Source organism: Rhinoderma darwinii, chromosome 11 (assembly GCF_050947455.1).
Source record: "Rhinoderma darwinii isolate aRhiDar2 chromosome 11, aRhiDar2.hap1, whole genome shotgun sequence".
Lineage (NCBI taxonomy): Eukaryota > Metazoa > Chordata > Amphibia > Anura > Rhinodermatidae > Rhinoderma > Rhinoderma darwinii.
In genome coordinates this window covers 397385-409475 of record NC_134697.1, presented here as the reverse complement: position 1 = coordinate 409475, position 12091 = coordinate 397385, and the positions used below count along the sequence as shown (strand labels likewise).

General features: G+C 49.9%; 1 protein-coding gene across 1 annotated transcript in view; it reads left to right on the top strand.

Moving 5' to 3' along the window:
* CACUL1 (CDK2 associated cullin domain 1) overlaps window positions 1-12091 on the top strand; it is a 65185-nt gene that overhangs the window by 38140 nt on the left and 14954 nt on the right. Inside the window, exons 3-6 of the mRNA XM_075842678.1 lie at window positions 1783-1885; window positions 1991-2086; window positions 2730-2832; window positions 3393-3482. Coding sequence (XP_075698793.1) covers window positions 1783-1885; window positions 1991-2086; window positions 2730-2832; window positions 3393-3482 — 392 coding nt within the window. The remainder of the gene's footprint in view (window positions 1-1782; window positions 1886-1990; window positions 2087-2729; window positions 2833-3392; window positions 3483-12091) is intronic.

Here is a 12091-nt window from a genome sequence, read left to right as displayed (position 1 = left end):
TGTTGCTTTGTGTGACCTGTGTGTGTGTTGCTTTGTGTGACCTGTGTGTGTGTTGCTTTGTGTGACCTTTGTGTGTGTTGCTTTGTGTGACCTTTGTGTGTGTGTTGCTTTGTGTGACTTGTGTGTGTTGCTTTGTGTGACCTGTGTGTGAGTTGCTTTGTGTGACCTGTGTGTGTGTGTGTTGCTTTGTGTGACCTGTGTGTGTGTTGCTTTGTGTGACCTGTGTGTGTGTTGCTTTGTGTGACCTGTGTGTGTGTTGCTTTGTGTGACCTGTGTGTGTGTTGCTTTGTGTGACCTGTGTGTGTGTTGCTTTGTGTGACCTGTGTGTGTGTTGCTTTGTGTGACCTGTGTGTGTGTTGCTTTGTGTGACCTGTGTGTGTGTGTTGCTTTGTGTGACCTGTGTGTGTGTGTTGCTTTGTGTGACCTGTGTGTGTTGCTTTGTGTGACGTGTGTGTGTGTGTTGCTTTGTGTGACGTGTGTGTGTTGCTTTGTGTGACGTGTGTGTGTTGCTTTGTGTGACGTGTGTGTGTTGCTTTGTGTGACCTGTGTGTGTGTTGCTTTGTGTGACCTGTGTGTGTGTGTTGCTTTGTGTGACCTGTGTGTGTGTTGCTTTGTGTGACCTGTGTGTGTGTGTTGCTTTGTGTGACCTGTGTGTGTGTGTTGCTTTGTGTGACCTGTGTGTGTTGCTTTGTGTGACCTGTGTGTGTGTGTTGCTTTGTGTGACGTGTGTGTGTGTGTTGCTTTGTGTGACGTGTGTGTGTGTGTTGCTTTGTGTGACGTGTGTGTGTGTGTTGCTTTGTGTGACGTGTGTGTGTTGCTTTGTGTGACGTGTGTGTGTTGCTTTGTGTGACGTGTGTGTGTTGCTTTGTGTGACGTGTGTGTGTTGCTTTGTGTGACGTGTGTGTGTTGCTTTGTGTGACCTGTGTGTGTTGCTTTGTGTGACCTGTGTGTGTTGCTTTGTGTGACCTTTGTGTGACCTGTGTGTGTGTTGCTTTGTGTGACCGGTGTGTGTTGCTTTGTGTGACCTGTGTGTTGCTTTGTGTGACCTGTGTGTTGCTTTGTGTGACCTGTGTGTTGCTTTGTGTGACCTGTGTGTGTTGCTTTGTGTGACCTGTGTGTTGCTTTGTGTGACCTGTGTGACCTGTTTGTGTGTGTTGCTTTGTGTGACCTGTGTGTGTGTTGCTTTGTGTGACCTGTGTGTGTGTTGCTTTGTGTGACCTGTGTGTGTGTTGCTGTGTGTGTTGCTTTGTGTGACCTGTGTGTGTGTGTGTGTGTGTTGCTTTGTGTGACCTGTGTGTGTGTTGCTTTGTGTGACCTGTGTGTGTGTGTTGCTTTGTGTGACCTGTGTGTGTTGCTTTGTGTGACCTGTGTGTTGCTTTGTGTGACCTGTGTGTTGCTTTGTGTGACCTGTTTGTGTGTGTTGCTTTGTGTGACCTGTGTGTGTGTTGCTTTGTTTGACCTGTGTGTGTGTTGCTTTGTGTGACCTGTGTGTGTGTTGCTGTGTGTGTTGCTTTGTGTGACCTGTGTGTGTTGCTTTGTGTGACCTGTGTGTGTGTGTGTGTGTTGCTTTGTGTGACCTGTGTGTGTGTTGCTTTGTGTGACCTGTGTGTGTGTGTTGCTTTGTGTGACGTGTGTGTTGCTTTGTGTGTTGCTTTGTGTGACCTGTGTGTTGCTTTGTGTGACCTGTTTGTGTGTGTTGCTTTGTGTGACCTGTGTGTGTGTTGCTTTGTGTGACCTGTGTGTGTGTTGCTTTGTGTGACCTGTGTGTGTGATTTCTTTCAGCTGCGTGTATAAGTGTGTTTGCCAGCAACACTCGGAGCAGATGTACAGGGACCTCGTGTGTAAGATCACTGCTCACCTGGAGAAGGTGTCCCTGGAGCTGCAGGTACGTCTCTGGCGAGGTGACGGGGGCTGTAGATCTGTGTATTATGGGGGGGTTCGGCATGTTGGCCTTATATTGTGCAGTAACTCTTTCCTCCCTGTGTTGCAGGCGACTTCTCCTGAGCATTATATAGAGAAGTTTAACCTTGCCCTGAGCCAGTATATGGGGGCTCTGCACAGCATCGTCCCCCTCTTCATCTATATGGTAAGTGCTACACTACAGCTCCCAGGGGTGCAGCAGATCAGGGAGGAGTCTACCATCAGTGTCCTCCCCTCAGGGGGAGGAGTCTACCATCAGTGTCCTCCCCTCAGGGGGAGGAGTCTACCATCAGTGTCCTCCCCTCAGGGGGTGGAGTCTACCATCAGTGTCCTTCCCTCAGGGGGAGGAGTCTACCATCAGTGTCCTTCCCTCAGGGGGAGGAGTCTACCATCAGTGTCCTTCCCTCAGGGGGAGGAGTCTACCATCAGTGTCCTCCCCTCAGGGGGAGGAGTCTACCATCAGTGTCCTTCCCTCAGGAGGAGGAGTCTACCATCAGTGTCCTTCCCTCAGGGGGAGGAGTCTACCATCAGTGCCCTCCCCTCGGGGGGAGGGGGTCTACCCAACGGTGCCCTCCCCTCGGGGGGAGGGGGTCTACCCAACGGTGCCCTCCCCTCGGGGGGAGGGGGTCTACCCAACGGTGCCCTCCCCTCGGGGGGAGGGGGTCTACCCAACGGTGCCCTCCCCTCGGGGGGAGGGGGTCTACCCAACGGTGCCCTCCCCTCGGGGGGAGGGGGTCTACTCAACGGTGCCCTCCCCTCAAAGGGGAGGGATATACAAACGGTGGCCTTTTTTTTTTTTTTTTTTCCAGAACAAGTTTTATATAGAAACTAAACTGAACCGGGACCTGAAAGACGACCTCATCCAACTCTTCACTGACCACGTCGCTGACAAGCACATCTACAGCCTGATGCGTAAGTATACAGTATATAAGTCAATACTGGAGATCAGTCCCGCCCCGGGACCATAGAGGGGTCAATACTGGAGATCAGTCCCGCCCCGGGACCATAGAGGGGTCATTACTGGAGATCAGTCTTGTCCTGGGACCATAGAGGGGTCATTACTGGAGATCAGTCTTGTCCTGGGACCATAGAGGGGTCATTACTGGAGATCAGTCCCGCCCCGGGACCATAGAGGGGTCATTACTGGAGATCAGTCCCGGCCCGTGACCATAGAGGGGTCGTTACTGGAGATCAGTCCCGCCCCGGGACCATAGAGGGGTCGTTACTGGAGATCGGTCCCGCCCCGGGACCATAGAGGGGTCGTTACTGGAGATCAGTCCCGCCCCGGGACCATATAGGGGTTGTTACTGGAGATCAGTCCCGCCCCGGGACCATAGAGGGGTCGTTACTGGAGATCAGTCTTGTCCCGGGACCATAGAGGGGTCATTACTGGAGATCAGTCCTTCCCCGGGACCATAGAGGGCTCGTTACTGGAGATGTGTATATTACTAGTCCCTGTTCCTTCCTTGCAGCCCTGTTACTGGAGGCGCAGTCTACCCCTTTCCGGATCACTCCATCCACCATGGCGAGCATCATAAAGGGGCTGTACACGCTGAGGCCAGGTAACAGCAGTCCCATGTAATAGCAGCAGTCCCATGTAATAGCAGCAGTCCCATGTAATAGCAGCAGTCCCATGTAATAGCAGCAGTCCCATGTAATAGCAGCAGTCCCACCTGTATCATCAGAGCTGCTGTCCCACGTGTTGTCAGCATTTCACGGTTTTTCACCTTTTATTCGGTTCAGATTTGTGATGTTTGTTTAGCGCGTACGTTGTGCGACGACCTGGTGTATGCGCTAAACATGTCCATAGGGCTCCGTTACTAGACCACGCTATTCCATCCCGCAAAGAGGACTGAACGTGGTCGCCTGCGGGGTAACGGCTGCCACTGGACTGTGTACGTTTAGCGGATATGTCGTGAGCTTTTATATGGGGGACGGGTCTGGTAAACGGATGTGTGATAGTGGCCCCCGGGACCTGTGTAACGTTTACATCGTCCTCTCGCGTGACCCCGGTTCATGATGGATGCCTCGTAGCCTACGCTGACCTGTCACGAAACCTATAAAGCGCACCAAGAAGGCGGTGGCACATCCGGAGTTGTATCATGTAATACGAGTGTGGTCCCCGCTCCACCAACTCCGAGACCGCGGCGGATGCCAATATACAAGCGCAAAACCAGAAATATACAGCGGCAAGAAGCGCAGACGATACGAGGAGAACGAGAGGGGAGGAAACGCAGTGAAGATGTCAAAGAACACGACAAACGCCTGCGGCAATAATACATAGGGAGCGCGCGCGACCCCAGACGGGAGAGCACGCGCACATAGCGGGAGGTGGAGTGTGGCGGCGCTCTCTCCCGTGGCCTCTCCCGCCTGCATTCGTGACAGGAGCTTTTTCGCTGCATATATGTCAAAAATGTGATTTCTCTCTGCAGTGACATCAGACACCGGGTGGCGCTCCGCTGCGGGTGATTTCTCTCCCTGCAGTGACCTCAGACACCGGGTGGCGCTCCGCTGCGGGTGATTTCTCTCTCTGCAGTGACCTCAGACACCGGGGGGCGCTCCGCTGCGGGTGATTTCTCTCTGCAGGGACATCAGACACCGGGGGGCGCTCCGCTGCGGGTGATTGATCTCTCTGCAGTGACATCAGACACCGGGTGGCGCTCCGCTGCGGGTGATTTCTCTCTCTGCCGTGACCTCCGACACCGGGAGGCGCTCCGCTGTGGGTGATTTCTCTCCCTGCAGTGACATCAGACACCGGGTGGCGCTCCGCTGCGGGTGATTTCTCTCTCTGCAGGGACATCAGACACCGGGTGGCGCTCCGCTGCGGGTGATTTCTCTCTCTGCAGTGACCTCAGACACCGGGGGGCGCTCCGCTGCGGGTGATTGATCTCTCTGCAGTGACATCAGACACCGGGTGGCGCTCCGCTGCGGGTGATTTCTCTGCCCCCCCCTTATTACTTACCTGCTGCTGCGTTTCATGGGCCGCCGTGGGGTCATGTGATCTTCATTCTGACCCTCACGTCTGCTGTGGAAATCGGATGCGTTACACACAGGCGCCCTGTCATAGCGACATGGCGCCGTATTCCAGCACTCGCCAGTATCTGATGGTCGTTTATAGGGCAGGATCGTGACCACGGACGGTAGAAATAAGAGTGATCGCTGGGTCTCTCCTACCATCTCCCGTCACCCCCATAATCCACCTCCATAGAACCCTGAGGATGGCCCGGGAAGTCGTGGTCCCGCCGTCTGCCTTACCCGCTGCCCTCGGCTTGTAATCAAGATCTGATTAACGGAAGGAACGCCTGTACCAATAAGATGCCGCGGGTCAGGAAGCTCGGCCGTCGTGGTGTCTGGATTAATCGGCGCCCCTATCTCAGCGGTGGGCTCTGCTACATGGACGCCACCGCTGCCTCTCCCTGATTGTATTTCCTTTCCAGGGTCCGGATGGGAAGATTTTTTTCCCCCTTCACCGTATTCCCACAATTACAACATCACAGACCAGGAAAATTTCCCTTCTAGGAGGCGCCACGTGTGAGGTTGGGAGACCCCTGTTCTGTGGAGCGGCGTGCGCTCCGGGTGTCTTCTCGTGGTTGGAGGGTGACGTGGCGATCAGTAGAGTTGTGCAGAGTCCTGGGGTAGAAGCTTCCGCCCTCCTTCAGTAACAAGTTTGTGACATTTCCTCAATGCGACGTCATTGGATGCCACGCGGTGAACTCTCCACACCTGGATCCACGGTCTCCGTCTCGGCGCGTGGCTGCCCTTGTTTCTCAGCTGGTGTCCGGATTCCCGGAGCTTTGTGTCAGGCGATCGCTCTCCTCGTGGAGTCCCTGCATTATGGTCCCTCCTGATTCCTTGCCTTGATTGGTCTCCCGTTGTGGCTCCTTTATAAGTGCGTGTAACCGATATAGGGGACAACCAAAGCCCCACACCCCGTTATGCAGAGAGAAGGTGGGCGGCCCATACAGCGGGGTCAGTGATGGAATCTCCTATAGATATATAACCACTCAACCTATAGGAGAACCAAATGTATCAATCTTATTAGTAAATCAATCCAAAAACCTACATTTAGAAGTGGAGATGATGAGCAGGGAGTGCGGACGGTGGGAACACGAGTAACACCACCAGTATTTCCATGCAGATTCTATTCCCCATTGCATGTCCTATAATTGTACAGTCACACACGGAGGATTAGACCGCTAGTTGTGATCACGTGATCTGATCTACATGTAGAGCACATGGAGTACATGTATCTTACCCATGGATATGTGGGGGCTGGGAAGAGACAGCGCTGCCCGGCACACACCCCGACACGCGTTTCGTCCGGGGGTGAGGACCATCTGTTGTCTTTGCTAGAGAGGTCTAATCCTCCGTGTAGGATCGCAGCACATACAATATAATACATTCACTGGTGGATTATAATCTGCATGGAAATACTGGATGTCACCTCCGCTTCTCACCTGCTGCCTTGTTTCCAGCCTACCGCACTCTGGTCATCATCTAATAAAACGTATACATTTTATATTTCATTTTGGTGGAATTGGACTCGTTCTTCTATAGGTTCAGTAGCCTTTATAACCCTGGACCTTTCAGTACCTCCTTGCCAGATTATACATCTCCCTGCTTGTGGTCTAGGTCCTCTCTGCCTCCTATAACTACCTATTGCCGCTTATCTGTGAACCGCACCTGCACTGTTTCCTGACCACGTCTCTGCCTCCCATAACTACCTATTGCCGCTTATCTGTGAACCGGACCTTCACTGTGCCCTGACCGCAGCTCTGCCTCCCATAACTACCTATTGCCGCTTATCTGTGAATCTTCACCTGCACTGTGGCCTGACCGCAGCTCTGCCTCCCATAACTACCTATTGCCGCTTATCTGTAAATCTTCACCTGCACTGTGGCCTGACCGCTTTTGCTATTTGTACTCTCCTGCCTGATTGTTCACTCGGTATCTGCCGCAGACCTTGACAGTCTGACCCCGATATGGAGTTCACTGGAACACGTCCTTTGACAGATACGAGGCAACAATTGCTGAACTCCAAGCGTTTGGCGCCACTTATCAAAAAAAATGTCCCAACTGCAAAATCCAGTGTGAGATTAACAGAGAATTTATTGAATTGCAATGAAAAGTTCTGGATGTTCGCGGATTCAGGTCCACGTATTCCACTGCCGCCTGGGGTCGGGGGTGATTGTCGGCTCCTCTGAGGTTCCCCTCGTCACTGCTGCATATATTACATACAACCTGCCCCATTACCAGTGAAGAGCGTGACGGTATATACGGAGTCCTCTGCCGGGTGACGCTCCAGCCCGCGCCTCTCCTTGTGTGGAGAAGAATAGGAACCTTCTGAATGATCGGGACGACTGACGGTCCTAATGATCGTCCCACATCTGAAGCTGAACCCTATAATCTGCAGCAAGGAGGACGCTCTGTTACTGACCACACAACTGATCCCACGTGGAGTCTGGCGGAGCACAAGACACAATATCAGCCGGGGATTTCACAGCAAGTGAAGGATGAGCCCCCCAGAGCGGAAACCAGAGGAGTCCGAGAGTCAATGTGATCAGAGACTGAAAGGAAAGACTGCGGACATTGACCGGAGGAGTAGACAGGATTATTTCCAATCCGCACCGCAGACCCAGCAACATACGCAATCTACGTCCGAACTATCGGTAATCAGGTAATCAGGAAGACGGATAGAATAATTTGTCGCCAAGACCACCTCAACCGAATGGTTTGCTGTCTCCCTGGTGCCAGGGTTCGGCATGTGGTGGAACGGGTGGACAAATTGCTGGGAGGGGCTGGTGATGATCCAGCTGTCGTGGTCCATGTCGGTACCAACGACAGAATAAATGGTAGGTGGAGGAGCCTTAAGAATAATTTTAAAGAACTAGGCTACAAGCTGAAGGGAAGGACCTCCAAGGTTGTATTCTCAGGAATACTGCCTGTGCCATGCGCATCACAGGAAAGACAGCGGGAGCTCAGGGAGTTAAATGCATGGCTGAAGTCTTGGTGTAGAGGAGAAGGATTTGGGTTCCTAGAGCACTGGGCTGACTTTTCATTGGGGTACAAACTGTATTCTGCAGATGATTTGCACCTAAATGGAAGGGGGTCCGCTGTGCTGGGGGAGAGAATTCTAGCTGGGGTGGTGGAGTATTTAAACTAGGGCTGAGGAGGGAGGCCAATGTAGAAAATAAAGGGGTAGCCAGGTTAGAGAGGGGTCAGACTATATTGGTGGGGGGAGAAACAGAATGTGGGGAGAGGACTAGACAACAGGATAAGGAGATCCTTTCGTTACAAAACATCAGTGTAAATAAAAAGGCCCGATTAATGTCAAATCACATTTCTGATAATAAAAGTGAAAAACTGACAGGCAAGTTAAAGTGTATGTTCACAAATGCCAGAAGTCTAGCAAGCAAAATGGGGGAGCTGGAGGCCTTGATACTGGAAGAAAATATAGATATAGTTGGTGTTGCTGAAACATGGCTGGACTCTTCACATGACTGGGCTGTAAATCTACAGGGTTTTACACTTTTTCGGAAAGACAGGACAAATAGGAAAGGTGGTGGTGTATGTCTGTATGTGAGAAGTGATATGAAGGCGGTGGTGTATGTCTGTATGTGAGAAGTGATATGAAGGCGGTGGTGTATGTCTGTATGTGAGAAGCGATATGAAGGCGGTGGTGTATGTCTGTATGTGAGAAGCGATATGAAGGCGGTGGTGTATGTCTGTATGTGAGAAGTGATATGAAGGCGGTGGTGTATGTCTGTATGTGAGAAATGATATGAAGGCGGTGGTGTATGTCTGTATGTGAGAAGTGATATGAAGGCGAGTGTGAAAGAGACAATAGTGGGTGAATACTGTGAGGAGGTTGAAACCTTGTGGGTGGAACTAGAAAGGGAGGTAAACACTGAAAAAATTACTTTTGGTGTAATCTATAGACCCCCCAATATAACTGAGGAGATGGAAGTTCAGCTATATAAACAGATGGAGCGGGCTGCACAGGCGGGTACTGTAGTGATAATGGGAGATTTTAATTTCCGGGATATTAATTGGTGTCATGGTTCAGCTTCAACTGCAAAGGGGAGACATTTCCTCAACCTGTTGCAGCAAAATTTTATGGGCCAGTTTGTGGAAGACCCGACTAGAGGTGAAGCTCTGTTGGATCTGGTCATTTCTAATAATGCCGATCTTGTTGGGAATGTCAATGTTCGTGAAAACCTCGGTAACAGTGATCATAATATAGTTATATTTTACCTATACTGTAAAAAACAAACGCAGGCTGGGAGGGCAAAAACATTTAATTTTAAGAAAGCCAATTTCCCCAGGATGAGGGCGGCAATTCAGGATATGGACTGGGAAGAACTAATGTCAAATAATGGAACAAATGATAAATGGGAGATTTTCAAATCTACTTTGGGTAATTATAGTGCAAAATGTATTCCTATAGGTAACAAGTATAAACGACTAAAATTAAACCCACATGGCTTACACCTTCTGTGAAAGGGGCAATACATGACAAAAAAAGGGTATTTAAAAAATACAAATCTGAGGGTACAGCTGTAGCCTTTGTAAAATATAAAGAGCTTAATAAAATCTGTAAAAATGTAATAAAATCAGCAAAAATACAAAATGAAAGGCAGGTGGCCAAGGATAGTAAAACAAAAAAATTCTTCAAGTATATAAATGCAAAAAAGCCAAGGTCTGAACATGTGGGACCCCTAGATAATGGTAATGGGGAGTTGATCACAGGGGATCAAGAGAAGGCAGAGTTACTAAATGGGTTCTTTAGCTCTGTATATACAACAGAAGAAAGAGCAGCTGATGTAGCCGGTGCCAGTGCTGAGGATCTGATGTAGCCGGTGCCAGTGCTGATGCAGCCAGTGCTGAGGAGCTGATGTAGCCGGTGCCAGTGCTGAGGAGCTGATGTAGCCGGTGCCAGTGCTGAGGAGCTGATGTAGCCGGTGCCAGTGCTGATGTAGCCAGTGCTGAGGAGCTGATGTAGCCGGTGCCAGTGCTGAGGAGCTGATGTAGCCGCTGCCAGTGCTGTTAATATATCAGTTGATATACTGAATTGGATGAATGTAGAGATGGTCCAAGCTAAATTAAATAAAATAAATGTGCACAAGGCCCCGGGACCAGATGGGTTACACCCTAGAGTTCTTAAAGAGCTTAGTTCAGTTATTTCTGTCCCCCTTTTCATAATATTCAGAGAATCTCTAGTGACTGGTATAGTGCCAAGGGACTGGCGCAGCGCAAATGTGGTGCCTATTTTCAAAAAGGGCTCTAGGTCTTCCCCAGGTAATTATAGACCAGTAAGCTTAACATCCATCGTGGGGAAAATGTTTGAGGGACTATATACAGGATTATGTGACAATAAATAGCATTATAAGTGACAGCCAGCACGGTTTTACTAAGGACAGAAGTTGTCAAACTAACCTAATCTGTTTTTATGAAGAGGTGAGCAGAAGTCTAGACAGAGGGGCCACTGTGGATTTAGTGTTTATATGAGAGGTGAGCAGAAGTCTAGACAGAGGGGCCGCTGTGGATTTAGTGTTTTTGGACTTTGCAAAGGCATTTGACACTGTCCCCCATAGACGCCTAATGGGTAAATTAAGGACTATAGGTTTAGAAAATATAGTTTGTAATTGGATTGAGAATTGGCTCAAGGACCGTATCCAGAGAGTTGTGGTCAATGATTCCTTCTCTGAATGGTCACCGGTTATAAGTGGTGTACCCCAGGGTTCAGTGCTGGGCCCCCTATTATTCACCTTATTTATTAATGATATAGAGGATGGGATTAATAGCACTATTTCTATTTTTGCAGATGACACCAAGCTATGCAATATAGTTCAGACTATGGAAGATGTTCATGAATTACAGGCAGATTTAAACAAACTAAGTGTTTGGGCGTCCACTTGGCAAATGAAGTTTAATGTAGATAAATGTAAAGTTATGCATCTGGGTACGAAAAACCTGCATGCATCATATGTCCTAGGGGGAGCTACACTGGCAAATTCACTTGTTGAGAAGGATCTGGGTGTACTTGTAAATCATAAACTCAATAACAGCATGCAGTGTCAATCAGCTGCTTCAAAGGCCAGCAGGATATTGTCGTGTATTAAAAGAGGCATGGACTCGCGGGACAGGGATGTAATATTACCACTTTACAAAGCATTAGTGAGGCCTCATCTAGAATATGCAGTCCAGTTCTGGGCTCCAGTTCATAGAAAGGATGCCCTGGAGTTGGAAAAAATACAAAGAAGAGCAACGAAGCTAATTAGGGGCGCGGAGAATCTAAGTTATGAGGAAAGATTGAAAGAATTAAACCTATTTAGCCTTGAAAAAAGACGACTAAGGGGGGACATGATTAACTTATATAAATATATTAATGGCACATACAAAAAATATGGTGAAATCCTGTTACTTGTAAAACCCCCTCAAAAAACAAGGGGGCGCTCCCTCCATCTGGAAAAAAAAAAGTTCAAGCTGCAGAGGCGACAAGGCTTCTTTACAGTGAGAACTGTGAATCTATGGAATAGCCACCGCAGGAGCCGTCACAGCAGGGACAGTAGACACCGCAGGAGCCGTCACAGCAGGGACAGGAGACACCGCAGGAGCCGTCACAGCAGGGACAGGAGACACCGCAGGAGCCGTCACTGCAGGGACAGTAGACACCGCAGGAGCCGTCACAGCAGGGACAGTAGCCACCGCAGGAGCCGTCACAGCAGGGACAGTAGCCACCGCAGGAGCCGTCGCAGCAGGGACAGTAGCCACCGCAGGAGCCGTCGCAGCAGGGACAGTAGACACCGCAGGAGCCGTCACAGCAGGGACAGGAGACACCGCAGGAGCTGGTCACAGCAGGGACAGTAGATGGCTTTAAAAAAGGGTTAGATAATTTCCTAGAACAAAAAAATATTAGCTCCTATGTGTAGAAATTTTTCCTTCCCTTTTCCCTTCCCTTGGTTGAACTTGATGGACATGTGTCTTTTTTCAGCCGTACTAACTATGTAACTATGTAACTATGGCCGGTGTATACAGGGATGGTGAGGCAGGGCCGGTGTATATAGGGATGGTGAGGTAGGGCCGCTGTATACAGGGATGATGAGGTAGGGCCGGTGTATACAGGGATGATGAGGTAGGGCCGCTGTATACAGGGATGATGAGGTAGGGC